This window comes from Dromiciops gliroides, chromosome 4 (genome assembly GCF_019393635.1).
Source record: "Dromiciops gliroides isolate mDroGli1 chromosome 4, mDroGli1.pri, whole genome shotgun sequence".
Taxonomy (NCBI): Eukaryota; Metazoa; Chordata; class Mammalia; order Microbiotheria; family Microbiotheriidae; genus Dromiciops; species Dromiciops gliroides.
In genome coordinates this window covers 183,067,890-183,094,418 of record NC_057864.1, presented here as the reverse complement: position 1 = coordinate 183,094,418, position 26,529 = coordinate 183,067,890, and the positions used below count along the sequence as shown (strand labels likewise).

General features: G+C 47.3%; 1 protein-coding gene across 1 annotated transcript; it reads left to right on the top strand.

Moving 5' to 3' along the window:
* The first annotated feature begins 3,707 nt into the window (after nt 1-3,707).
* Nucleotides 3,708-21,528, top strand: IGFBP4 (insulin like growth factor binding protein 4). The gene is made up of 4 exons (XM_044002692.1): nt 3,708-4,335; nt 14,559-14,719; nt 15,481-15,615; nt 19,808-21,528. Exons 1-4 carry the CDS (start codon nt 3,987-3,989, stop codon nt 19,940-19,942), a joined length of 780 nt encoding a protein of 259 aa, XP_043858627.1. The 5' UTR covers nt 3,708-3,986; the 3' UTR covers nt 19,943-21,528.
* Nucleotides 21,529-26,529: the final 5,001 nt, after the last annotated feature.

Below are 26,529 nucleotides of genomic sequence, written 5' to 3'. Positions count from 1 at the left end.
TGACTAGGTCTCCCCATCTTGCTCAGGCTGGAGTACAGGGGTTACTCATAGGGCTAATTCCATTCTGATTGACCTGTTCTATTTCTGAGTTGGGCCAGTTTGCCCCTCCTTAGACAGCTTGTTGACCCCTCAATCCCAGGAGCTGACCATATTGATGACAAACTTAGAGCACATGTGTGATAGCTTTAGCCCATTGCAGCTCAAGAGATCTACCAGCCTCAGACTCCTTCGCAGCAAGGATTTCAGGGATGTGGCTACTAAATCCTGCCTCAGGGGTCCTTTTATTTATTGATTTTTTGCAGGGCAATGGGGGTTAAGTGACTTGCCCAGAGTCACACAGCTAATAAGTGTCTGAGGCTGGGTTTGAACTCAGGTCCTCCTGAATCCAAGGCTGGTGCCTTATCCACTGTGCCACCTAGCTGCCCCCAGGGGTCCTTTTAAAAGGAGTGACAGCTTCCCTCTTCAGATGGCATCTGAAGACCCTGAGACTTCCAGGGAGGGGTGAGACATGGGCTGGCCCTTTTCCACTTTGGCATCATGTTGACCACTATCATGTGGTTGCTAGTGTAAGGAGTCTCTACAAGATGAGCTTGTGCTTGGGCCCTGGTTGTCTTTTCTACTTTGTATGTCCTTTTCTGAGTTGGTAAACAAGCAGAAACCTCAAAGTGGGCACGTCTAGCTAGGATGGTGTCTTTGTGAATTTGGGAGATCCAAAGATCCATTAGTCCATGTGGTGGAGTAGACCGATGATCAGGAGAGTTTCTCCATCAGAGAAAGTGATCAACAGAAGGAGGATGACTAGGAGTTGTTTGGACAGTACAGAAGTGAGGGGAAATGTGGCTTTGCCTATTTGATGTTCCCCACAACTACCTAAGAGGCTTAAGCATCAGACTACCCAGAGACAATAAATATAACAATGTAATAATAGTAAATGTAACAATAAATATAAAGGGTACCTAAGGTGGTGTTAGCTAAAATATAGATTAAATGAAGGGGTCCAGGCTAGCTCATAAGTGACAATAATTTTTTTTTTTTTTTGCAGGGCAATGGGGGTTAAATGACTTGCCCGGGGTTACACAGCTAGTAAGTGTCAAGTGTCTGAGGCTGGATTTGAATTCAGGTCCTCCTGAATCTAGGGCTGGTGCTTTATCCACTGCGCCACCTAGCTGCCCCAAATGACAATAATTGAATCTTGTTTTAAGTTGTTCTATCAGGACCTGTTGTGAGTGCTCTGTACTTTAGCATTTATTTCTTTGTGTGTATTTAGGAAATAAATACCTGTCCCATACCTGATTTACACTGTACATTGAGTAAATTTTTACCATCTCTCTTTGTATCACCCTAGACATAATCCAAAAACATAAACTTTAAGTAAATTGTTCTAAGGCATCCAGGGGAGGGTTTTAATAAGCTGAAAAGTATGCAAAAGGGGTGCCTAACACCCTTTGTTATTAGAAACTAGGTTCTGCCAGGATTAAGTTTGGTCAGAATGGGTGAACACTGTAATCTCACAGTGGAGAAGGGAAAGAGGCAATGTCTCAGCCCCTTGGGCCAAGCAGAGGTTCCTCACTGTTGGATATGATACTTTGTAGATGGGAAGAAGTACAATCTCCTGAGTCCACTTTCCTTTTATCCATTTGAACTGTCGTTTCAGCAGAAGCCATAAGGTGTCAGCAGTTTTCAACTTTTCAATTACTTCCCAGCTCCTCCCCCTCTCTCCTTTGCCTGTTCCCTCCCCTCCTTTCTTCCAGCCAACTGGTCCAAGCACTGAGATTCATAGAATGTCAGAGTTGGAAGAGACCTTAGAAATTTTTGAGTCCAACCCCCTCATTTAATAGGGAGAGGAAACTGTAACCCAGAGAAGAAAGTTAACTTGCTCACGGCCAAAGAACTATTTTGTTCAGCCCCAATTCTCCATATCCCCCACCTTCCATTTAAGATGGGGGCTGGATCTCTAAATCCATGTCCCCTGACCGCCAAGGAGGCAGTTTATGGCTGGAGACATGACATCTTTCCTGAGGGCATTTTGACAAGACAGGTTCTGTGGTTTTCCACTCTAGGTTTGTTAGATTTACACTGCCCCCCTCCTCTTTTTCCACCCCCCCCAATCTAATCTTCACTTGCCTCTTTCCAATTCCTAGGCAAGAAACATCTTGAGAAGTTACCCAAACCAGAAAGGGCTTCCAGGGTCAGTGGTTGGGGTGGGAGTAGGGGTGAGAGAGGGGAAAGTGTATATAAATGCAGGAGAGGACCCCAAGGATTCCAATTCTTAATTTTTCCTCTTATTGAGGTGAGTGGTATGCTCTTTCGTCACTGGAATGGTGAAGAACTCAGGGGATATCCTGGTTCCAAAACTTTTGGCTTTAATCACTACCAGACCAACTTTCTTCCTTGGGGTGTAGGAAGAGAAGGAATAAAGGGGAGCAACCTAGCTCCCAAGTGATCATAATCGAACATTTCTGGAAGGACTGGATTGATGTTCAATTCCTGCCCAGGGAGGCAAGGATGGAGGCAAGTGATCCTTCTCCCCCGCCCTATTGTTAGTGATCCCCTCAAATTTGAATTATTTTTTTCTGGATATCTTATATCAGTAGAATATAAGTTTCATGAAGCCGGGAACAATTTTGTTTTTGTCTCTGTATTCCCATTGCCTAGGACAGAGTCTTGCACATAGTAAGTACCTAATAAATGTCTGTTGAATTAAAGTGGCTAGTGGAGGAGGGGAACAGAGAAGGAAACATGTTGTCTGGCTCTCAGACCCTTCCTACCATGTCCCCTGGACCCTCTTTGAGGCTATTACAGGCAATCTCCATTCTTATACTCTTCCACCTTCTTAGAAGCAGCTAGGTGGCTCAGTGGATAAATTGCTAAGTCTGGAGTCAGGAAGACTTGAGTTCAAATCTTACACTTACTAGCTGTGTGACCCTGGGCAAATCACTTAACCTCAATATCCTCAACTGAAAAATGGGGATAATTATAGCATCTTCCTCCCAGGGGTTGTTGTGAGGTTCCAATGCTCGACAGTGCCTGACACATAGTAGGTGCTTAAATGTTTGTTTCCTCCCTTTCTTCCTCTTGTGGGTATTTCTTAGGAGTGATAGGGTGGTGGTGGTAGTGGGTTTTTTTGCTGAAAGATTTTAAAAGGTTGGGGTGGGGAGGAATGGCAATGCCCAAAGTCACTAGCTTGGTGGAGTGAGGCATCAGGAAATGGAGTGGCCTGCACAACACAACTCTTGGTTTTATTTCCCATTGTGTGTGATAAGGAGGGCTCAGAAAGAATTCTGTTATTTGGAGAAAGGAGATCATGTGAAAAGACATAGTTGGGGTTTTGCCTCATTTTCTTTTCCTATTCAATCTCTCTCTCTCTCTCTCTCTCTCTCTCTCTCTCTCTCTCTCTCTCTCTCTCTCTCTCTCTCTCTCTCTCTCTCTCTCTCTTCTGACTCCAGACTCCAAGTTCCATTCAGAGCAATTCTTTGCTGCTTTCAAGCTGTCCCGCTTCCTTCCTCTTCAAGAAAAGGACTTTCAGATGTTGCAGAGAAAGCTGGACAGGCATCCCTCTGGCTTCCCCTAAATAGCGCTCTCTCTCTCTCTCTCTCTCTCTCTCTCTCTCTCTCTCTCTCTCTCTCTCTCTCTCTCTCTTTGGGCTCCCCCACCTCTGGGAAGGAGCTGGGGGTGTGGCCAGGGGCCGGTATAAAGTCCGGGGGAGCTGGGCTTGGCCAGGCATTGCTGCACTGAGTCCCCCTGGTTGACGGCATCGGGCTGAGAATGCTGCTCACAGGCCCTCCTACCAGGCACTCTCCCGTTGAGCCAGCTTACTAAGTTCCTTGGCCATCTCCTTGGTCAGCAGAAGTCTCCCATCCCGGGCTGAACCACGAAGGGCACCTGCCCCAGCCTGCCTATCTGTGACCTTTGTCGTTGCCTGGACCCTCCTACCTCTCCTAACTGTTGCTGGCCCTGCTCCTCACCTGCTTACACCTCGACTAGTCATGGGGCCCCTCTGCCTTGTGGTTGGGCTGTTGCTAGCCGCTGTGCCAGGGCTATGTCAGGGAGATGAGGCCATCCACTGCCCACCTTGTTCAGAAGAGAAGCTGGCACGCTGCCAGCCCCCAACGGGCTGTGAGGAGCTGGTCCGGGAGCCTGGCTGTGGCTGCTGCGCCACCTGTGCCCTGAGTAAGGGGATGCCCTGCGGCGTGTACACTGCCCGCTGTGGTTCAGGCCTGCGCTGCTACCCACCTCGAGGGGTGGAGAAGCCCCTGCACACGCTGATGCATGGACAAGGGGTATGCATGGAGCTGGCAGAGATTGAGGCGATGCAAGAGAGTCTGCAGACCACGGGTAAGGAGCCCTCCACCCCCAAACCTGACCTACTTGTAATCTGACCCTCTGCCCTCCTCCCCACTAAAGGCCACTTAGGTCTGGTTTTCTCTAAGCCACTGTCTGACAACTAACCTCTCCTCCCCCCTTTGGTCCTCACAGCTGGAGCTTGAAGTCCCTTAGCTGTTCCATCCTCTTGCCCCCAGGGTTGGGGTGAGTGTAAGAACACTTGGTGGTGTATTCCAGGCACAGTATGGGACAGGCACAAATTAAAATAAACTACCAGAGGGACTGGAACAAATAGTCTTTGAGAGCCCACTTCCCCTCATCCTCTTCTCCAGCCTTCCAGGGTCCTTGTGTCTCCTGCAGGGCAGACTAGGTGGTGTGGTCTTGCTGCTGGCAGGGAAGGAACTCACAAGTCTCAGTACCCCCCCCCAAAAGCTTCCCAGCCTCAAATATTTCCCCATAGATCAGAGGTGTTTTGCTCTTTGTCTTATTGCTTTGAAAGCTGGAGCTTGCCAAGGGAATAACTGCAGAGTCTGGGAGGATGAGGAGGGCAGGAAGATTGTGTGTGTGTGTGTGTGTGTGTGTGTGTGTGTGTGTGTGTGTATTTTTTTTTGGTGGGGGAGAAGAGGGAAAAGCATAGGAATAGGAGAGAGCCAAATAGTTCCAAGATAGTTCCTTATCCAAGACTTTCCTCTTTTTAATCTGGCGGGAGGCAGATTGGTTAAACCCAAGTGGTCTTGGGAGCCAAGACTGGCATTAAGGTAGAATTCATAGGGTTGGAGAAAGATAGATTAGAAGGGCTTTGGGAAATGGTGGAAGAATTCCCCTTCTCCAAAGTCCTCATTGCATCTCACAGAACTGGGGGAGAAGGGTGTCTGGGGTCATTTAGGGGCATCAGGAAAAGATTGGCCATCTGCCCAATCTGTAGCCATTCTCTTTCCGCAGTATAGAAATGCCAGTCTCCTGTCTCCTGGCAGTTGACATTTGTAGGGGGTGGGTAGGGAAGCCCTATTTCTGAATCCACCTGAAGTTTCTGCTCCCAGATCTGGACAAGGGAGAGTTAATGTGAGTGTATTAGCTCCTTTGGCAACTGGAATACTGGAATCAAAGAACTGGGAAAAAACTGAAAAAGTGTTTGCTGAGGAGAGGACAATCTCCCCCACTCCCAACTCTGTCTCTCTGTCTCTCCATCTCTCTCTCTCTCTTCCTCTGTCTCTGTCTCTCTCTGTCTGTCTGTCTTTCTCATTCCCTAGTGCTTGAGGCTCTCTCATTGTTAAGTCTTAGCTCCAGACGCTGGGGCTCTGGGCCCCTGAGCTTCCTGACCCTAAGGCCCCAGCCTCTTTGCTTCCTCACTACTCTGCAGCTGGTGGGAGCAGGATGCAGGTTGCTGGGGAAAACAGGAAGGAGACAGCCCTTAGGGGTCCTGACCTCAGCCCTGCCTGCCCCATCAATTCACTAGGCAGGGAAAGGTGGTGTGTGTGTGTGTGTGTGTGTGTGTGTGTGTGTGTGTGTGTGTGTGTGTGTGTGTGTGTGCAGGGAGAGTCCCATTTCTGCCGCTCAGAACATCTGAATGGGCACCTGGACAGAACCAGGAGAAGTGAATTTGAATGAGAGTGAACCCCCCACCTTGAAAGTGGCAGGGCCAGGCAAGGAGAAGATGGGCCCCGTGCCATGTTGGAGGGTACATGTCAGGGGGTAACCCTAGCTGGAACATCTGCAGCCCTGTGTATGTGGTTGGGTCCCTCTCCCCTTTGTGTTTTCCTGTTCCAGTGGTATAAGTTCTGACTTCTGTCCCAGTGGACCATGCCAGACACTGGTGAGAGCTTGGTAGTCTGTACCATCTTATCTCTGAGCAGATCTGAACCTTGGAGACAAGCGCTTGTCCACCAGCGTGGCACTTTCTAGGCATCTTCTTTCAAGTCAAGCCAAGGAGCATTAATTAAGCACCTACTATGCGCCACGAACTGTGCTAAGCACTGAAGATACAAAGAGAGGCAAAAAAAAATAGTCCCTACTCTCAAAGAGCTCATAGTGTAATGGGGAAGACAATGTATAAACATATACAAACAAGCTGTCATACAGGATAAATTGGATAAGCTCTCTACCTCTCTCTAGCCAGGAAAGGAGGAGGGAAGGAGCGACCTCTTCAGAGGCGGGGGAGTGCCTCCAAGTCCTCTGGATCATTAAAAGAACAGCATACAAATGACATGGAAATACCATGTAAGCTGAGCCTGGAGGCTGGAGGGGTGTGTGTGTGTGTGTGTGTGTGTGCATATTAATTCTTTTGGGAGACAGGATGGCAGTTGTGTCCCCCATGCCTATGACCATGTGAGTAGCTCATGCTTTCTGTGGCATGCTCCCTCTAGGACTCAGCTTGATTCTGAGTACTCTAAGGGGGAAGGAGAAAAGGTGTCCAATTGGTGAGGTCAGCCAGTGCCCTACCTGCCCTGCCCTTACCAGCACTGGCCAGTCTAGGCTTGTGATTGGGTCCACAGTGAACCGGATGTAACTTGCCTGCAACCTTCCAAACACCACCCAGCCCCCTGTGTACTCAGTCAGCAGATAGTGTCCAGGAGCTCAGCCCCTGTTGGAACTCTTCCCAAGGAAAAACAAGCAGGGAAGACTCCCCCTTTGCTGCCCAGGTCTCTAGGCACAGCCACACTGCCCATGTTTGGCTCTAGCTGAGGCACACAGCTTGGTTTTTGCCCAGGGAGAAGAGGCTTTTGGAAGTTTTCTGACTTGCCTCTTCTCCCTGAGCTCTCTCCTTCTACCCCAGCTCTGATCCCCAGGCAGCTTCTTCTTTACTCAGACTGTCTCCAGACAGAGGTGCAGCTGAGGGTGGGTGGAGTGAGAGGGAGGGGAAGGTGATGAGTGGGCATGCTTGGGGTGCCCTTCTCATGTGGAACAACCATGGGCCAGCTGTCTCGAATTTCTCTTTGTCCCGGCTCTCCCTACCCCCAGCCTCCTTTCATCTTGAGAATCTCAGCCTATCATCAACCCTGCAGGGAGAAGGCTCCTGCCTCCCCAGCCACCCTCAGCCCAACCCCCTTCCAAGGGAGACTGACAGGTTGTGCATTAACAAAGCAGAGGTCACCAGAGGTGAGGGGCCAAGGAACATCTGCGTCAGAGTTTTGTGAAGCTGCTGCCAGCAGCAGCAGCAGCAGCAGCAGCAGCTATAATTGTCTGTTGACCATTACCTATTGGCACCTTCCAGTGAGGGCACTAGAGGGGCCTAAAGATAAGAGCAAGGCTAGGGGATTCAAATTCTGGCCTAGGTCCTTCCGGATGGATAGGGGTAAGGGGTCGGGGGAGCAGAATAAGGACTGTTGGGGCCTGAGTTAATTTTTATCCCATATAGTAAATAGCATCTCCTTACCTCAGTGCCAGGAACTTAATCACCTCATGGGAACAGGGCATTCCCAGAAATCTGCTGGGGGAGGGGGGATGGACTGTTGTGGGCTGGAGAAGGGGAGGACCCCCTCCACTTTTTGTTGGTTGTTTGTTTGCTTTTCTCTATTGGCTGAACTGGACTATAGGTGCTTTGGGCACTAGGAGCTGTCCATTTAAAGGAACAGACTAGGGGAAGAAGAGGGATGATCATAAAGGACTATAGGGTTAGGGCTAGAGGGGACATTAGAGTTCATTGATCCCCCCATTTTACAAATGAAGAAACTGAGGCCAAGAAAGGTGAAGTGATTTAGACCAAGGTCACAAAGGTAGGAAATGGCAGCACTTGGGATAAGAGTTCAAATCCAATGCTATTGCCTCTGTGCCTTGCTCCTCTGTCTCTATCCATTCTCTCACAGTGGCTGGAGTTGGAGGGGCTGGGGGTGACAAAACCTCCAGTCTGGGACTCAGGATGTCTAAATTCTTGGACAGACTTCTAAACTATGTCACGGCGCCTGTGTGCCTGTGTCATAGGACAGTTAAAGTGACAGATTTTCCTCAGAGACCTAGGTCTTCTGGCTCCTAGACAGAAGTTGGATGATTCAGTGCCCCTGATAATGACAACTTGTCCCAGCTGTGTAGATGATTAAGCCTGCAATTCACAGAAATGAGTTGTAGACAAGTAAGTATCAGTTCCTGATAGGTCAAGAAAGAGCCCTAGGTGAAAGAGAGAGGATGAAGTATGTTTGTGTGGGCTATGAGATACTAAGGTAAGGGTCAGAGACCTGGGATGTGGTCAGGTGAGAAGGGTCACTGGCAGATAGAAGCAAGCATTTGGGGAACATCAGGGAGGGAGCTAGGAGATGCTGAAGAAGGGCAAGGGGGCTGTGGGGATAGTGGGTAAGAGGGGAATGGGCTGGGGGATTCCTAAAGGAAGGGAGGAACACTGGTGGGGAGGGGTGGGGACTAGTGTAATTTTAGTGTCTTTCCAGTGTCAGTTGCAACAAAGTGATAAATCAAACCCTGTGCTAGTAAGTATATGACTAAGAAAAGGAGCAACTTCTCTCTGAGACCTGTATTTGGTGCCCTACTCTCTGGGGTCAGTAGTATTATTAAATAGGGACTGGTACCCTCTTGGAGCCAAGTCTCAGAGGAAGGGGCTGGGCTGATCACTCTGTCCTCTGAGCTCCCTCTCTCAATGACAGGGCTTGGATGCCTGCCCAGGTGCTGAGTGCCCCACCCAGTGTGGTACCCAGTGTGGGTGGTCTTGGCTCCAGCCAGGGGGATGCAGAGGGAGGAGCAGCCTCTTTTGGCTGGTGACCCTTCAGATGTTGGCAGTGGTTTGTTGGAGGGAAGGCTCCATTGGCCCAATTTATGGGTCCCCTCCCTTAAGGGGTCTGAAGGTGGTTGGAGAGAGGGAAGACAGAGCCATGAGGATGGAAGGCTATTGACTTATGGAGAGGTCTGAGGGGAAGAATGAAGTCATGTAGAAAGAAGAAGAGGAAGACCACAAAGTAAACCTGGTCCTTGTTCCACCATTAATCCTGAGCTGGGAGATATCCATGCGGTTGGCCTCAGTTTGGGGCCTTTTTCTTCCTAACCTATCAGAGCTGGGACTCTGTCTTCATCAGTTACTGGATGATGGTCTGACTGTCTTGGTCCAAGACTAGAGGCTAGGTAAGGTGAACTTATTTGCTTCAGGAACCTGTCCATTTTTTTTTTTGTGAGGCAATTGGGGTTAAGTGACTTGCCCAGGGTCACGCAGCTGGTAAGTGTTAAGTGTCTGAGTCTGGATTTGAACTCAGATCCTCCTGAATCCAGGGCCAGTGCTCTATCCACTGAGCCACCTAGCTGCCCCTAGGAACCTGTCCATTTAAAGGAATGGACTGGGGGAAGGAGAGGGATGATCATATAGGACTATAGCATTAGGGTTAGAGGTCATCCAAACAAGTCTTTCTGAGCGTCAGCTTTGAGGTATCTTGGGCTAACTAGAAGGAGAGTGATTCTACAACATGGCAATGGGGAATGTACACTGGATCCTGAGGTGGCAGGTAGTGATTGGGGAGGAAGGGGGTGGGGGCTGATTGTGCAGGGAAGAAGATACTTTGGCCATAGTTCCAGGATGCTTAGGCACTTTGGGGATAGAGCTGCATCTGGTCCATTTTGAATCCTGTCCAGTACTTTAGAGAGTTGGCTCTTTGACACTTCTAGAAAGGCCAACAGTAAGCCCAGCTCCACTTAACAGGAGAAAGGGTTAGGGGTGAGGAATGGAGGACAGATGTAGAGGTTTTCTTCCTTGGTATTAGGATTGTAATGGCTTTTGTTAGGAAAGGGTCAGGCAAATGTCAAATGAAAAGTCAAGAAAGGGAAAAGATACTTACTTGTCTACAACTCAGTTTGCCCCTGAACCCCTGCAGGGGGATGGTTTTATATCTATCTATCTATCTCTATCTCTATCTCTATCTCTATCTCTATCTCTATCTCTATCTCTATCTCTATCTCTATCTCTATCTCTCTCTCTATCTCTCTATCTCTATCTCTATCTCTATATCTCTATATCTCTATCTCTATCTCTATATCTATCTATCTATCTATCTATAGATATATATCTATAGAGAGAGAGAGAGAGAGAAAGTGTGTGTGTGTGTGTGTGTGTGTGTGGAATTAGACATACCACACTGGGTTAACCCCAGAATTTTCTCTCTCATCCAGCTATAAGAGAGGCCTTGTCTGAGGGAGAGCAGAGCTGTCCTCCTTGACTTTTCTGACAAAAGGTTAGGGATGGGCCCTAAATACTTGTTTCTCTTAAAAAAAACAACCCCCCCCCCTCCAAACCTTTAAACTTCCTTCCCATTATGTAAAATGGAGCATTCTTTTATTTGTTTTAACAGAGATTCTTTACTTTTTTTGCCTCCTTGGGCAATCTGGTGAAGCCCAAGGACTCCTTCTCCATTAAGAATAATGTTCTTAAATACATAGCACCCTAAAGGAAACCATTTATATTTAAATAGTTATCAAAAGATTAGGAAATAATTGTTAATTTTAATAAATATTGAGTATTATGTTATTAAATATAAAAATATTAAATAAGCTCACAGACACCAGGTTGAGAATCCCTGGTTCAAAATGACCTCTGGGGGGTGCAGCTAGGTGGCACAATGGATAAAGCACAGGCTCTGGATTCAGGAGGACCTGAGTTCAAATCCAGCCTCAGACACTTGGCACTTACTAGCTGTGTGACCCTGGGCAAGTCTTAACCCTTACTGCCTCACCACAAAAAAAACAAACAAATAAACAAAATGACCTCTGGGACATCTCAGGGGTGACCCTGAGTGCCAGCATCCTGGGTTGTGTTGTCTAAGTCTCCATGGGCATCTTTGTGTCCTTTATGGTATTAGAGGATTTGATCCTATTCCTTCTTAGCCTTCATCTTTCCAGCCTCAAGACGACTTTTATTTTTAGTCTGTCTTTTCTTGGGAGCCTCTTCTTCCCACCTCTTCCCATTCCCCCTTTTCTTTGGATCTACCCTACTGACAATAGACAAATAGTGACAAAGACATTTCTAGAGTGTCTTCTTCTTGTTGTTTGTCCTTCATTCTGGTAGTACAGGTATTCATAACTGTGTTTGGCAGATAAAGATGCTGAGGCCTAAAATGGGGAAGTAACTCCCATCAGTCATATAGATAGGAATTGTCAGATTAGAGGCTGGAAACTGAGTCACCTGCCTCCCAGGTTTGATTTCCTTTCCTCCACGGCAGACAAAATCATAGCTCTTTAGAGCCAAGTGGGTCAACACCATCCCCCATTTAAATGTCTTTTCCTTGAGGAGTCACCAGGGTTTTATATGGGTGGAAGATGGTATTCTTGGTTTTATTCCAGGTGACAAGGATGTCCAATATGTTATGGGCCTTTCTATCCACAATAACAAAAGGGAGGATGTTCAGGGAATAGTCTGTGATGACTCCTAGACCCCTTTGTTGGCTTGTAAAAGAGTTCAGAGTCAGTTATCTTTTAAGGCTAGTTTGGAGTCTTTTCCCCTAAATATATTACCTTTTACTTAGCCGCAAGGAAATTCATTTGCCGCTTTTCTGCCTACTCATACAGATTCGTGAGGTCATCCTATGAATCATAGAATCATAAGATTCAGGACTGGAAGGAATGCTAATCCACATCACACATACATACCCCCTTTATTTTACAGATAAGAAAACTGAGGTCCAGAGAGTGGAGTGATTTGCCCAAGGTCACACAGGCAGTGAGTGACAAAGTAGGGATTCAAACTCAGGTTTTTGGGTTCTTTCCAGTAGAACAAAAGTTTGATGCTACCTGCAGGTTTTAATAGTTCTCTGAGGATTCCCTTTTCCAGATAATTAGGGAAAACTGTTAAATAAGATGAGACCAAACCCCAGTCCCTGAGATTACTTCCTTTTGTGTCCAGAGAAATACCCATTTATCCCTACCCTTTGTTCCTATCTCTAAGCCAGTCCCTTATCCCTGGACAAAACATTTCCCCCAATCTCATGGTGACTCACTTGGAATAGTCTTTCGTGTGGAACCAAGTCAAAGGCTTTTTGAAAGTCTGATTTCCTCCTTGGTTGGTTTCCTTTTGTCCACTTTTTTTTTTAATAACTCCCCCTTCAAAGAACTCAGAGAATAAAAGGAGAGCTGAAACCTAGATTTGGCTGGGGCTGAAAAATGCCATTTGACCTAAAGGCGGCACTGGGATAACTGCCACGCCTGGAGGAACCTGTAACGTCCTCGAGAAAAAAAAGGCTCTGACACAAACCAGATGTGGCCTGCTGTCTAACTGCCAACATCTGGAATTCTGGCTAGGGTTTTTAACTCAGTCTGGCTATGGGCTCCCAAGATTGAAGATTTTAGAGGTGGCCCTACTCATGGAAGGGTGCTTTTGACCTCTCTCTGTATCCCAAACCGTTATCTTCATTTTTGTTGAAGAGAAAGAATTTTGGCCTGACTCAACACCTGGATCTCAGAGATGGGTTTAGGCTCAGCTGGAGTCTTCTGGGGGGGTCCCAGGGAGAGGAAAAGAGCTGCATTGTATTTCTCCCTCCTTCTCCCTGTGAGAGACCTTGCTTTGGCTATAGACTTCCTACTCTAAGTGGACCGAAGGCATATGCATGGGGCAAAGGTTTCTGTCTCTGTCTATCTCTAACTCTGTCCTTTTCCCTTTTCTACTCTCCCACCTCACCTCCTTCTCTCTCTCTCTCTCTCTCTCTCTCTCTCTCTCTCTCTCTCACACACACACACACACATACACCCCTATACACCTCTTCTCATACTTGTATATATTCATGAATTTGGCATACCCCCTCAATCGTTCACACTCATATTATTGTACACTTTCCTACACACCCCTGATTAGGAACTTAGATCTGCATGCAATCATTCCAAGCTCATATACTAACACACTCACACATATCCAATCACACCCATGAGCTGAATTCATCAAGTTGAGTCACACTCAATCTCTCTCTCTCTCTCTCTCTCTCTTTCTTTCTCTCTCTCCGTCAGGCAAAGGCATATACACATTCACACTTCCTCCCTCCCACCTAAGCCATGGAGAGAGCCATTTTGGGCCCAGTTTGACATCATTTATGGAAATTTTGATTCAGACCATTTGGAAGGAGGTCAGAAGAGCCAGAAGCTCTGGGAATCCCCCTGGGCTTGGCCCAGCCAGCAGCATGAAAAAAGCATAAAGGGAGGTGGGAAGAGAACCAGGAAGAATGGGGCCAACAGGTTGACAGGAGACTGGGAGGGGAGGGCCAGTGAACGGCTAGAGCAGAGAGTAGACCTGCAGGCCTTAGACCTCCCTGCTAGGCCTCTAGAGACCCTTCTGGGCTGTCTGGGCAGCTCTTGCTGGTGAATCATCTGAAGGCCCACTCGGTAGATTCAGGGACTTTAATATGAATGTTCTCCTTGGAGGACACAGATGAAGGCAGGAAAGCACAAGGAGGTCGTGTTTGCTGTGCCCACCACCGCCAGTGCCAGCTCACTGGTCAGTGCCTCAGAGCTTAGGCAGTTGCTTTTTCCTCTCCATTTGGGCAAGGGCTAAGAGACAGGGTACCTATGCCCCAAAGGAGCAAGATATCCTACTTCCCTGGCGGGGTGGGGATCTCTCCCTCAGATGCATGGAAAGCAATAAGATCACAGATAAAGAGTTGGAAGGGACCTTAGAAGCCACCAAGTCAAAACCTCTATTGAAGAAACTGAGGCCAGAGAGATGAAGTAGCTGTTGTTCAGTTGTGTCCGACTCTGTTACCCATGGACCACATCATGCCAATACTGACCATAGGGTTATCTTGGCAAAGAAACGAGTGGCTTGCCATTTCCTTCTCCAGTGGATTAAGGTAAACGGAGTAAGTGACTTATCCAGGGTCACACAGTTAGTAAGTGTCCGAGGCTGGATTTGAACTCAGGGTTTCTTGACTTCAGGCCCAGCTCTCTATCTACTGGGCCATCTAGCTGACTTCTTGTTAAGTAGTAGCATTTATATGGTACTTTAAGGTTTGCAAAACACTGTACATAGCTCTTTTGGTCCTCACAACAACCCTGTGAAGTATGGGCAATTATTATCCCCATTTTCACAGGAAGAAACTGAGGCTGTAACAGGTTAAGGGGCTTGTTCAAGGTCAGGCAGCTGGTAAGTTTCTGAGACAGGTTCTGAACTCAGGTTTTTCTGATCTTAGTACTCTATCCGTTGTGTCTTATAATTGTCTCCTAAGGCTGGGAGACTTGAAGTGGGAGGCAGGGGAAGAGGTGGTGCAGTTAGCCTCTGCCCTCATCTTTGGCACTGACCCTCTCTCTTCCCCAACCCCACCTTGGGGCTACAGACAAGGAGGAGAGTGAGCACCCCAACAACAGCTTCAGTCCCTGCAGCAGCCATGACCGCAAATGCTTACAGAAGCACTTAGCCAAAATCCGGGGCATGAACAGCAACAGCAAGATGAAGAGCGTGGGGAACATAGCCCACCGGGAAGACAGTCGGCCCATGGTGAGGCTCCTCCTCCTTCTCCCAAACCTGGATAACTTCCACTCACTAGCATTCATTCAACAAATGTTTAAGCACAAGGAATAGCTGAGATGTTCCCCGCTTCCCCATTTTATTGTAGCGTGCATGACCAACTCTCATCCCACGTCTCCCTCCCCTAGCATCCCTTCTTCCCTCCCCTTTCCTCCCAATTTGGCCCCACCCCTTTGCTCTACTGCCCCTCATCTTCTCCCCAATCCTTCCCTTCTCTAGTGTCCCTTTGGCCCCAATCCTTTTCTCCAGTATTCTCCAGGCCTTGCTACTTTCCTCCAGTGTGCCTGCAGCTCCTGGTCCTCTCCTCCAGATTCTCCATTTCCTTCTCTTTTTCTCTTGTGTCCTCCTAGCCCTTAACCATTTCTGCCAGTATCCGGTGGGCCCTGGTATTTTCCTGCAGTGTCCCCTCTCCCAGGATCCTCCCAAACTCCACTCCTTTTATCTAATGTCCTCCCAACCCTTTGCCCTCTTCCCATCAGATCCTCCTTGTCCTTGTCCAGCTCCTTTTCCCCCTCTCTCTGCAGCCCCCAGGACTCCACTGACCATTTCCTCTCTCTGTCTCAGCTTGCCTGCCCCTGGTCCTTGCTCTTCTTCTAGCAGTGCACCCCAAACCTTGTCTCTCCTCCCCATGGCATTCCCCCATCTCATCTCCCACGTTTCCCTCATCCCTGAGCCACTCGGGGGGGGGGGGTCCTGAGGCCAAGCTATGTGACTTTGCTCCCCTCTTGCAGACTCAGGGGTCCTGCCAGAGTGAACTACATCGGGCTCTGGAGAGGCTGGCGGCATCTCAGGGTCGTACCCATGAGGACCTGTACATGATCCCCATCCCCAACTGTGACCGCAATGGCAACTTCCACCCCAAGCAGGTAAGGCATGGCTTCCAACACTTCTCACTCATCTCTAATCCCCGACTCCTCTCAGGGTCACTGACTGCTATGGTCAAGACCCCCAAGCTTAGTAGAAATCTGGACCCTGATCCCAACTCTAATGAGAACCTTCATCCTGACCTCAAATCTATCCACACTTTTGAGGTCAACTTGGATCCCCTCCCCAGCCCTAAGTGCACTTGACTCCAGTCTAGAACCATGGGCCATGAGCACTGGAAGGGAGGGGCCTTAGGAGCCCCAGGAGCGTAATTTTAGGACAGGAAGGGATCTTAGAGGTCATCTATCTGATAGCTTCCATTTTAACCAATGATGAGACGGAGATGAAGCACCTTGCTCAAGTTGCAGCAAGTGAGAAATGGCAGTCTTAGGGTCTGAACCTAGGATATCTGAATCCAAATGCAGACTACTTTCCACGGCACCGAATTCACTCTGCAAGCATAGAGATCGTCCTGTGGGTAGAGCACTGGGCCTAGAGTCAGGAAGACTGGAGTTCAAATCCAGCCTCAGATACATCCTAGTGGTGTGACCCTGGGCTTAGCTGCTTAACTGCTGTTTGCCTCAGTTTCCTTATCTGTTAAATGGGGATAATAGAAGCACCTACTTCCTAGGGTTATTGTGAAGATCAAATGAGATAACATTTGTAAAGCACTTAGCATGGTGCCTGGCACATAGTAAAATGCTTAATAAATGTTTCTTTCCTTCCTTCCCTCCTTCTTTCCTTCCTTCCTTCTTTCTTTCCCTTCTTCCCTTCCTTACTCCCTTTTTTTTCTTCCTTCCTTCCTTCCTTCCTTCCTGCCTGCCTCCTTTCACTTGATTCCACAATAACTGTTGGGGCAGCTAGGTGGCACAGTGGATAGAGCACTGGCCCTGGATTCAGGAGGACCTGAGTTCAAATCCAGCCTCAGACAGTTGACACTTACTAGCTGTGTGACCCTGGGCAAGTCACTTAACCCCAATTGCCTCACCAAAAAAAAAAAACCAAACACAAAAACAAAAAACAAACAAGCAAACACAATAAATGTCCTAGTTCAGAGACAATAATTCAATCACTGTTCCTGAGTTTGGCATTTCCCAGAAAAGCCTCTACTGGATTATTACATCTATGAGTGGGACATTTCTGAGCAAAGTGGGCAGGAAAGTCACTTAGTTCAACCTTGTTGTTTAAGAGAAGTTGGCATTAAGAGCCAGAGAAGTCACACAACTCACCCAAGGCCATTAAGCCGGTCAGTGGTAGATAGACACCAGAATCTATATCTTCTGCCTCCCAATCAAGGGGATTATGGTAGACTTGTCTTTATTTTTCAGTCTGGTCACCCTACTTCTTGCTGACTGCTTTGTAGATATGCGGCCCCAACCCACTGTCCTCTGTACCTCTTCCTGGTCCCTGGAGGCCTGATATCTTAGCTCCTGCTTTCTTGGAGGCAGTAAAAAAATCAATCTGGGAGGGCCATGATGGAGTCATGGTCCGCTTCTTCACCTTTCCCTCTGATCCCCACCAACTTCAGGATTTATGAAAAGATCCTGGGTCCATCCTTCTGCTTCTGGACAGGCTGAGAAGCCAGGGTATCCAGGATCTGATTCTCAGTTCTGCTGTCACAGTGCTGTGTGACTTTGGACAAGTCACTTCCCCTCTCTGAGCTGTGGTTTCCTCATCTGTAGGATGGGGGGGGGGCTGTCTAAATCTGTTTCACTCTCCTTTCCAGTGGTGACCCTATGATTCTAACAAGGATGTGGTTGAACCCAACAAAAATGAGACCTCAAAGTTGAAGAGCCGAACTCAGGGGAGAAGAAGGATCATGGATCAAAGATTTAGAGCTGGGAGGCTGTCTAGTCAGTTCCCCTCTTTGTAGATGAGGAAACTGATGTTTTGAGAAGTTGTGACTTGACCAGGGTGACATAGCTACTAGCTACTGGGTGTCTGAAGGAGCATTTGAATCATAAAAGTATTTAATTATTTTCAGTTACATGTAAAGATAGTTTTCAACATTTGTTTTCATAAGATTTTTAGTTCCAAATTTTTTTCCCTCCCTTCCTTCCCTCCCCCCTCCCCAAGACAGAAAACAATCTGATCTGAAGGAGCATTTGAACCCAGACTCCAGGTCCAGTATCCTCTCCACATTTCTTGTCAGAAAGGACAAGAATCACTGACCTTGACCTCCCCTGTTTCTCCAAATATCGGGATGTTGGAGGTCTTTATGCTGGGTTATAAGGACCCACGGCTTAGCCCACCCCACCTCTGCCATCAGCCCCAACCCCCAGCAGCCCTTCTAATTTATACTATTCTGGTAGAAGAGAGAATCGATTTGGTCTTCTTCGGCCCAGAGGGAAGACCTAGGAGAATTAGGTGGAATTTACAGAGAGGCAAATATAGACTTCACTGAAAATAAAATGTCCCCCAAACTAGAGCTACCAACAATGGGATGGAAAAAGTGGATTTCCATTCATTCAGAGGTCTTTAAGGGAATGCTGCGTAGCTATTTGTTGGGAATATTGTATAAGGGATTCCAGCATAGGTAAGGGTTCGATTTAGTTGGTTTCTGAGGTTCTTTCCAACTTTGAGATTGTAATTTTATTTCTATTTTTCCCTGAGTAATCCAAAAATCAATCAATAAACATTGATTAAGGCCCTATGTGCCAGCACTGTGCTAAACTCTGGAGATAGCAAAAAGAGGCAAAAGACAGTTCCTTCCCTCAAGGAGCTTACAATCTAACAGAAGAGTATGGAAAAGTAGAAAGCATGCTTGTTCTGTTGGTAAATACTAGTCAGAACTCTGGAGGTAGATCCTCTGAAAGGCAGCTGTGGCATAGGGAAAAGAAAGTTGGCATTGGAGTCAGGGAGAAGACCTGAGTTCAAATCTTGCCTCTGACTCTGGGCAATTCATTTAATCTCCTATTACCCCAGGTAACTCTGTAGGACTATGAATTGCAGAGAAAGTGTTGATGTGTAGTGATGATTTACTTTTCTGGAAATTCCCTTTGGTAATGAAATCAGGTCTAGGTTTCCTGAAAAATGAAATCTTTGATTTCACCTTCATTATAATCTCAGCCCTAACTCTAAATAGTCTAACTCTTCTCACCAAGCCCCAGGTAGACACAAACATACACCCCTACACACACACACACACACACAAGCACCCCTTCCCTTCTTTCCACTCCTTAAACACACACCCCAATTCTGCCCTCAGTCTTCTAGCAGTTTACCTTTTGTGCTCTGCATACTCTTTTAAAAAAATATTTATTTTTAAATTATAAAAGTATTTTATTATTTTCCAGTTACATGTAGAGATAGTTTTCAACATTTGTGCTGTGCATACTCTTTTTTTTTTTTTTTTGGTGAGGCAATTGGGGTTAAGTGACTTGCCCAGGGTCACACAGCTAGTAAGTGTTAAGTGTCTGAGGTCGGATTCAAACTTAGGTACTCCTGAATCCAGGGCCGGTGCTCTATCCACTGTACCATCTAGCTGCCCCTGTGCATATTCTTGAGAGTAGCTAAATGGTGCAGTGGATAGAGTACTAGGCCTAGAATTAGCAAGACCTGAATTTGAATCGGACCTCAGACACTTACTAGCTGTGTGACCCTAGCCTAGTCATATCACCCTGTTTGCCTCAGTCTCCTCATCTATAAAATGAACTGGAGAAGGAAATGGCAAACCACTTCAGTATCTCTGCCAAGAAAACCCCAAATGGGGTCATGAAAAGGACTAAACAAAAATATTCTTTAAAATTATTTTTATTGTTATTTATTTATAACATTAATTTAAAAAATGTTCCAAATTATCTCCCTCCCTCCTTCCACTTCTAGACCCATTGAGAAGGCAAGAACTACAATATAAATGAAATAAACAACAATACTCTTCATGGGCAGCCTAGTGTGATGAATCAAATACTAGACTTGGAATCAGGAAACCCTCTCAGTGCCTCAGTTTCCTCATCTATAAAATTAAGAGACAGGATTGATGGCCTCTTTGGTCCCTTCCAACTCTAAATCTCCAATGCTTTGAAAACCAGTTTCCCTTGGTTGACCGGCTGACTTGTTTCTTTCTCCCAGGGCCTTTTAATGTTTCCTTGATCCCATTGACTTTCTGACTGGGTCAAAGAAGGGGTGGGGTTTATTTCGGTTAGACCTTTTTCTGTGCATGAAATAACCCCTTCCTGCTCTTTTCTCTGACAGTGCCACCCAGCCCTGGATGGGCAGCGGGGGAAGTGCTGGTGTGTGGACCGGAAGACAGGGGTGAGGCTCTCTGGAGGGCTGGAGCTGAGAGGAGAGCTGGACTGCCACCAGGCATCAGATGGCCTCCGGGATTGAGCTGTTTGAGGCCCACAGGCAGGGGTTCCCCAAATACCACCCCCTCACCCCAAGAGACCAAGGAACCCACCGAGTCTGTGTTTGAATTGCGGGAGGGTGGAGGCAGGACAGAGAGCCCTTCCTTCCTCCTCCCCGGCCTGGCCTTAATTTCTAATCCAGATTTCTCCCCTTGGTGTGAGTGTGCCCCTTGAGAAGTCCTCCTTTGGGCTCCGGTAGCCCAAGATCAGGGAGTATGTAGACTCCCATGGCTATATCCCCAAACTGAGCTTGAATTCTGGCCTTCAGCCTCCTGGGGATGTTTGCTCTTCACCCTCTTAGTCTGGGGAATGGGTATCAGAGAAGGGCTGGCCTGCAGAAGAGAATTCTCAGTCTAGAAAGAATAGCATAGAGGCAACTCAGTGTAGTGATTACAGAGCTGACCTCAGAGCCAGGAGGACCTGGCTCTAAGTTCTCTCTGACACTGACTGGCTATGTGACCCTCAGCAAGTCAATTAACCTCTTGATTCTCTCAGACTTTAAGTTTCAGAGAAGCTGTCAACTTGCATTAGTAAAGAGGATTTCCTCTCCTGGAAACTCCTATACCAGTGCCATTGCAGATCCAGTCCCTGTCCTAGAGAAAGTAATAGAAGGCAAATACTTGGTGCAAATCTTCTAGCCACTTTGGGCCCTAGGGTAGGTAGGGAGTTTGGAGGTGGTTCCAATACAGCTTTTGTGAGTTGAGGGTGTGGATGGGGAAAGAGAATTGTTAGATTCAGCTAACAACGGACACCCCTCTCCTGCCCCAGCTCTTCTCAATCAAGTCAACAAGTAGATTTTTTTTTTGCTTTTTTCTCCCTTTTGCGGAAGACTCTCTTCCCCCTTTTCCTCCCCCATCAACTCCTAGCTTCAGGGACAGTGTCAAGTCCGAGTCCACTTGGGTCACCCTTAGTTGCACCACAAGTACAGACACACATTCATTGGCTTACTGCAAGGTCGGGCCCTGTGTTGCCTCCTATAGCCCATGCAAAGAGGGGAGTGTATTTGGCAGGTCATGCTTAGCTAGGACAACTCATTCACACTGGGTCGGGTGGTTCTCTGGGTTAAGGGGAAAGGGGGTGGAGGCAGGAGGGAAGCAGGCTTGAGGAGGGACTAGAGAGGAAGGAATGAGAAGCCAAGATTTCAGGGACAACTGGGCATGCTTAAGGAAGTGAACAATACAGAGTTTTGGAAGAGTAAGGGAAGTTCCATTCAGAGCTAGAGTTAGGGAAGAGGAAGGGATGTACTCTAGCAGTCCTGAATTTTGGTCTCTTCCCAACTTCCCATCCCACCCCTGGCTTCAGCAGGCCTCTCTCGCCATCCTGGCCCAGCCTCCCTGATCTCCCCCCTTGCCCTATGCAGGGCCTCCCTCCTGATGGCCCAGCCTAGCCAAGCTTCTCCCTGTCACTTCCGTGGGACACACTGCTCTGGGGACATGTCAGCTCTCTTCCAGCAGACGGCAGGTCACCAAACCACATTTTGCATAGTGGACCTACCAAATCAGCAATTAGTGACATTTGGTTGTTGTTATTGTGTGTATGTGTTTTTTTAAACAAAACAAAACTGAAAAACGTCCTGTGATATTGTCTGATTGATTTATTTTGGATACTGGGTAGGGTGGGGTGGGGGAGGAATCGGAGGACTAGGGGACTTGGATGAGAAAAGGACATTTCTCAAGGTTTTGGGCCTGTTAACTCTTCACTCTCCAGCAGAGGCATTTCTGCCCCTGGCCCCATACACCAACCCCAATGCCATGCGTGTAGGACAATACTGCTGGATATTTATATAACTTGATACTCAGTGGGAAGTAACGCAGGGAGGGTCAGCTTTGGGGTCAGGAAGACTTGGCTTCTGCCTCTGACTCATACTGTCTGTGTGACAGTGAAGGACAATGGAAAGAGGCCTAGTTCTGGAATCAGAGGACATGGGTCCAGATCCCACCCCTTTGTGATCTTAGGCAAGTCACTGAACCTCCTTGGGCTTCAGTTTCTTCACCTGTAAAATGAAACGGTTAGACTAGAAAACCTCTAGGTCCCTTCCAGCTCTATGATCAGATATATGCTCCATGAGGAAATTATTTAGCCTCTCCATGCTCCCAGGCAATCCTCTAGGACCGTATGGCTCCAATACACTGCATCTGTGGAGGGAGTTTCCATACCAGGAGTACATCAATCAAATCAGAAGTCTAAACAGCAAGCTCTATGTAGGGTTTAAAGGTTTGCAAAGCACTTTCCTCACAATGGTCCTGTAAGCCACATAAAATCATCTTGCTTACTCCAGTGAGGGATGGTTGTTGACTCTGGTCTGGGAGGGATGAGCAATGGGTTATGGAGAGAGAGAAACCTGGAGGGAAGAAGAAAGCAGGCCTTAGCAGGAGGTTGTGGAGCCAATCTGGACTGTATCTATTTCTGGGTGGCTGGGGGGGGGCGGTAAGATTGAGACTGAGCTGGCCTCCTCTGAGGAGGATCATATTTCCTCTGCTTCATTTGTTAACCTGGTGGTGGGGGCACCATTCCTGAGAGGGCTGTCTGGGTGTGTGTGTTGGGGTGGGGGAAGCAAACCAGGAGCTCTGTACTTTTTTTGGATTGTCTGTTTTTTTTTTTTTTTTGGAGGGGCAATGAGGGTTAAGTGACTTGCCCAGGGTCACACAGCTAGTAAGTGTCAAGTGTCTGAGGTTGGATTTGAACTCAGGTCCTCCTGAATCCAAGGCCAGTGCTTTATCCACTGTACCACCTAGCTGCCCTGGATTGTCTTTTAAGCCCCGAGTAAAGATCATCCCTGTCTCCTGCCCTGGAGGTGTGGGATTAGGTGGGGAGGGAAGAAGAAGGGGGAAGTCTGAGGTAAGATTGGATTCATAGAATCAGGAAGACCCTGCGTTTGAATCCTACTTCAGACACTTATGAGCTGTGTCTAGGCAAGTCACTTAATCTCTTTTGCCTCCATTTTCTTAACTTTAAAATGTGCCTGTAATACTTGATGACCTCTTAGGTCATCCTTTCCTTCTCTAAATTGACCATCCAGTGCTCTCATAATCTTGTGTAGTCCTTCTCCCCATGCCTGGGCTGTGCCTGAGGGGACAAACTTGGGGTGGTAGGGGGGCAGCTCTCTTCCTATCACAAAGATAGCTGGCAACTTCAATATGCACATCATGTGGTCTTCTCTGTTCACCCATTTTCCTCCCCTATAGGATACCAGCTGGAGGAGATTTTAGGAATTATATAGGTTAGTGGTTCCCAAACTTTTTGGTTTCAGGACCCCTCTATATTCTTTCTTCATTTTTTTTTTTTTTGGCTGGGGCAATGAGGGTTAAGTGACTTGCCCAGGGACACACAACTAGTAAGTGTCAAGTGTCTGAGGCCGGATTTGAACTCAGGTCCTCCTGAATCCAGGGCCTGTGCTTTATCCACTGCACCACTTAGCTGCCCCCCAATCCCTCTATACTCTTAAAAATTATTGGGGACCTCCCCCCTCTGCAAAGGGCTTTTGTTTACATGGGTTATAGATATCAGTATTTATTCTATAAGAAATGAAAACATTTTAGTATTATTATGAAAATAGTTTTGACCCTTTGACAAGCTCTTAGGGTGCCCAAGGGTCCCAGGGCCACACTTTGGGAATTGCTGATCTGGGTTGACCCACTCATATTATAGATGACTCACAGAGAGGAAAAGTGACTTTGCCCAAGGTTACATAGGTCAAAAAATAGAGCCAAGATTCAAGCCTCAGATTCCAAGGATAGTGTTCTTTGCCCTACATCTGTCTCCCTTAAAGAACTTAGTCAATTCTTGGGCTACTCTGCCAAGCCCAACCCACAGGCCCCCTTCTTTTTTCCCTCCCCTTGTGGTTTATGACTGAGTGTGTGAGTGTGAGGATGGTTGGCAAGTTTAAGTTCTAGGCTACCAAGCTAAACTTTTAAAATATGTCCCATCAGCTCACAGCTCTCAGAATTTCACCCCTTGCCCAGAATCCTGTTATTCATGGGCCCCTAAGCTCCAAGGTGTGGGTGTCTCTGTGTTGTGCCTGCATGCTTATGATATATTTATGGGGTAAGTGTAGGTGTCCATATCAATAAACATTTATTAAGTGCATACTATGTGCCAGGCACTATACTAAGCCTGGGGAGCACAAAAAGAGGCAGAGGACAGTCATCTGCCCTCAAGGAGTTTACAATCTAACTTGGGGAGATACCGTGTAAACAAAGATATCTATAGGAAGTGAACTATATAAAGAATAACTAGGAAAAAAAAAGAATAACTAGGGGGGGCGGCTAGATGGCACAGTGGATAAAGCACCAGCCCAGGATTCAGGAGTACCTGAGTTCAAATCCAGCTCAGACACTTGACACTTACTAGCTGTGTGACCCTGGACAAGTCACTTAACCCCCATTGCCCCGCAAAAACAACAACAACAACAAAACCCCAACCAAACAAAAAGAATAATTAGGAAATGATTAACAGAGGGAAGGCACCGGAATGAAGAGAGGTTGGGAAAAGCTTCCTGTGAAAGTTGGGACTGAAAGGAAGCCAGGGAAGTCAGTAGGCACAGCTGAAGAAGGAGAGTGTTTTCCAGGTATGGGGAACATTGGGAGAAAATGCCCAGAGCCGAGAGAAAGGTGTAGGTGAGATGTGTGTGTATGATGGTGTTTGGGCTCTCTCTCCCTACATACATATATGCATGTGCATATACATACACATGTCTGACTCTTCATGACCCCATTTGGGGTTTTCTTGGCAGAGATCCTTGCAGCCATTTGCCATTTCCTTGTCCAACTCATTTTTACTGATGAGGAAACTGAGGCAAATGGGGTTAAATGACTTATCCAGAATCACATGGATAGATTTGAACTTGGGAAGATCAGTCTTCCTGACTCCAGGCCTGGAGCTCTAGTGTATGTATGTCTATGTGAATGTGAGGGAAGGTAGTCTGTATGTGGAATGTGTATGTCACTGTGGATGGGATAGGTAGGTGGGTTCATTGTTGGTTTTGGCCCACACCTTTGATTTCATTGGTGTAGGGGGAAGTTCCTTCTGCTAAGAAGGTTACAATAGTAATTCTTCTGCATCCTAGAGTCTTAGGAATTTCTTGGGAATGCTGAGAGATTCAATGAGTTACCCAGGGTCACAAAGCACAGTAAGTGTAAGAGGGGACACTTGACACCATGTTTTTCTGACTTGGAGGGCAGCTCTTGATCCACCAGGAGGACCCCACTGTCTCCCATAAATATACCCACAAGGAAAGCCAACTATCCTCAAATCAGTTGAAACTCAGGGTCCCTGGAAAAGGTGTTCTGAGCTTGTCGGTCAAATCAGGAAGGTACTGTTCCCCATCATGTACCCCTTCTTTCCTCCTCATACTTGGGAATCTTGGGGCTGAGTTAGGGGCAAAGGGAGGTATTTAAACCACATTCTGGTCTACAGGAGGAGGAGGATGACTTTGAAGGAAGTGCATCATATTCTTCATCTTCTCCACCATGGTTGGTGTTTCCCTCTAAGCTCATGTTGTCGGAGTCCACAGGGGAATTCATGTTGCAGTGCAGGCCTGGCCTTCTGAAGTCTGACTTCCTTCTGCTAGTGTAAACTAGGTCTGCCCCTCCCACCTTAAGACTTCAAGACTTTAATATCCAGACAGCTAGGACTAAGTCCATGCCTAATAACTTCAGTTCCTCAGAAAGTCCTTTTTCTTTGGTGGGGGAAGGCTGTGTTAAAGACCAAAATCCTTCCTGATGAGTCTAGGCCTTATCTTCCTTCCCCCCACTTTAACTTCATCTAACATGTATTGGGTGCTTACTATTCAAACTTCATTTATTCATTCAACATTTATTAGATTCCTATAATGTGCAAGGCACTGAGCTTGGCACTAGGGAACCTGAAACACACACAAAATATGCCAACACACTCCTTACCCCTTAGCTACTTGCATTCAATTGAAAATAATACATGTATACATTTAAGCAAATATACACTATGAACAGTATCTTTAGGAATGATATACTAGCAGTTGTGGGGCTGAGACAAGGCCTCAAGTTAGGAGACGGTTCTTGAATTGAGCTTTGAGGGAAATGAGGAATCAGTGCATTCCAGACATGGGGCTGGACCTTACGGGGCAGGTAGGAATTTGAGTACTGGAGAAGAAGCTGTTCAGACATAGGGAATTTATAAGCCATTTGAGCTACTCCAGGACCCCCTGCCTCCTCTGCTGAAATGAATTTTCTTCTCTGTGGCCCAAGGTACCCCTAGCAAGGGGTGATGGGGGGGTTAGGGAAGGTGGGGGAGCCCTCCTTCCACATAAGGCCCCCTCCTTGGCCCCAGTCCACTATTGCTGATCCTCTGTCGTGGCATTTGGTTTCAATTTCCCAGCTCATTAGTGGTGAGGCCAGCTGATCAGGCCCCTAGGAAGGGTGTGGGGGCAGGGGCTGGGTTTTCTCCTCAGTCAGGGAAGAAAAAAGTTGGGCTGTGGAAAACAGATGGACCCCAATGTCAGAGCCCAGTGGGTGGGTGGGGCAACTTCCTTAGAGCTGGCCAAGAATATCTCCAGGAGGCCGCGCCACTGCTGCTCAGCATCTCCCCCTACCA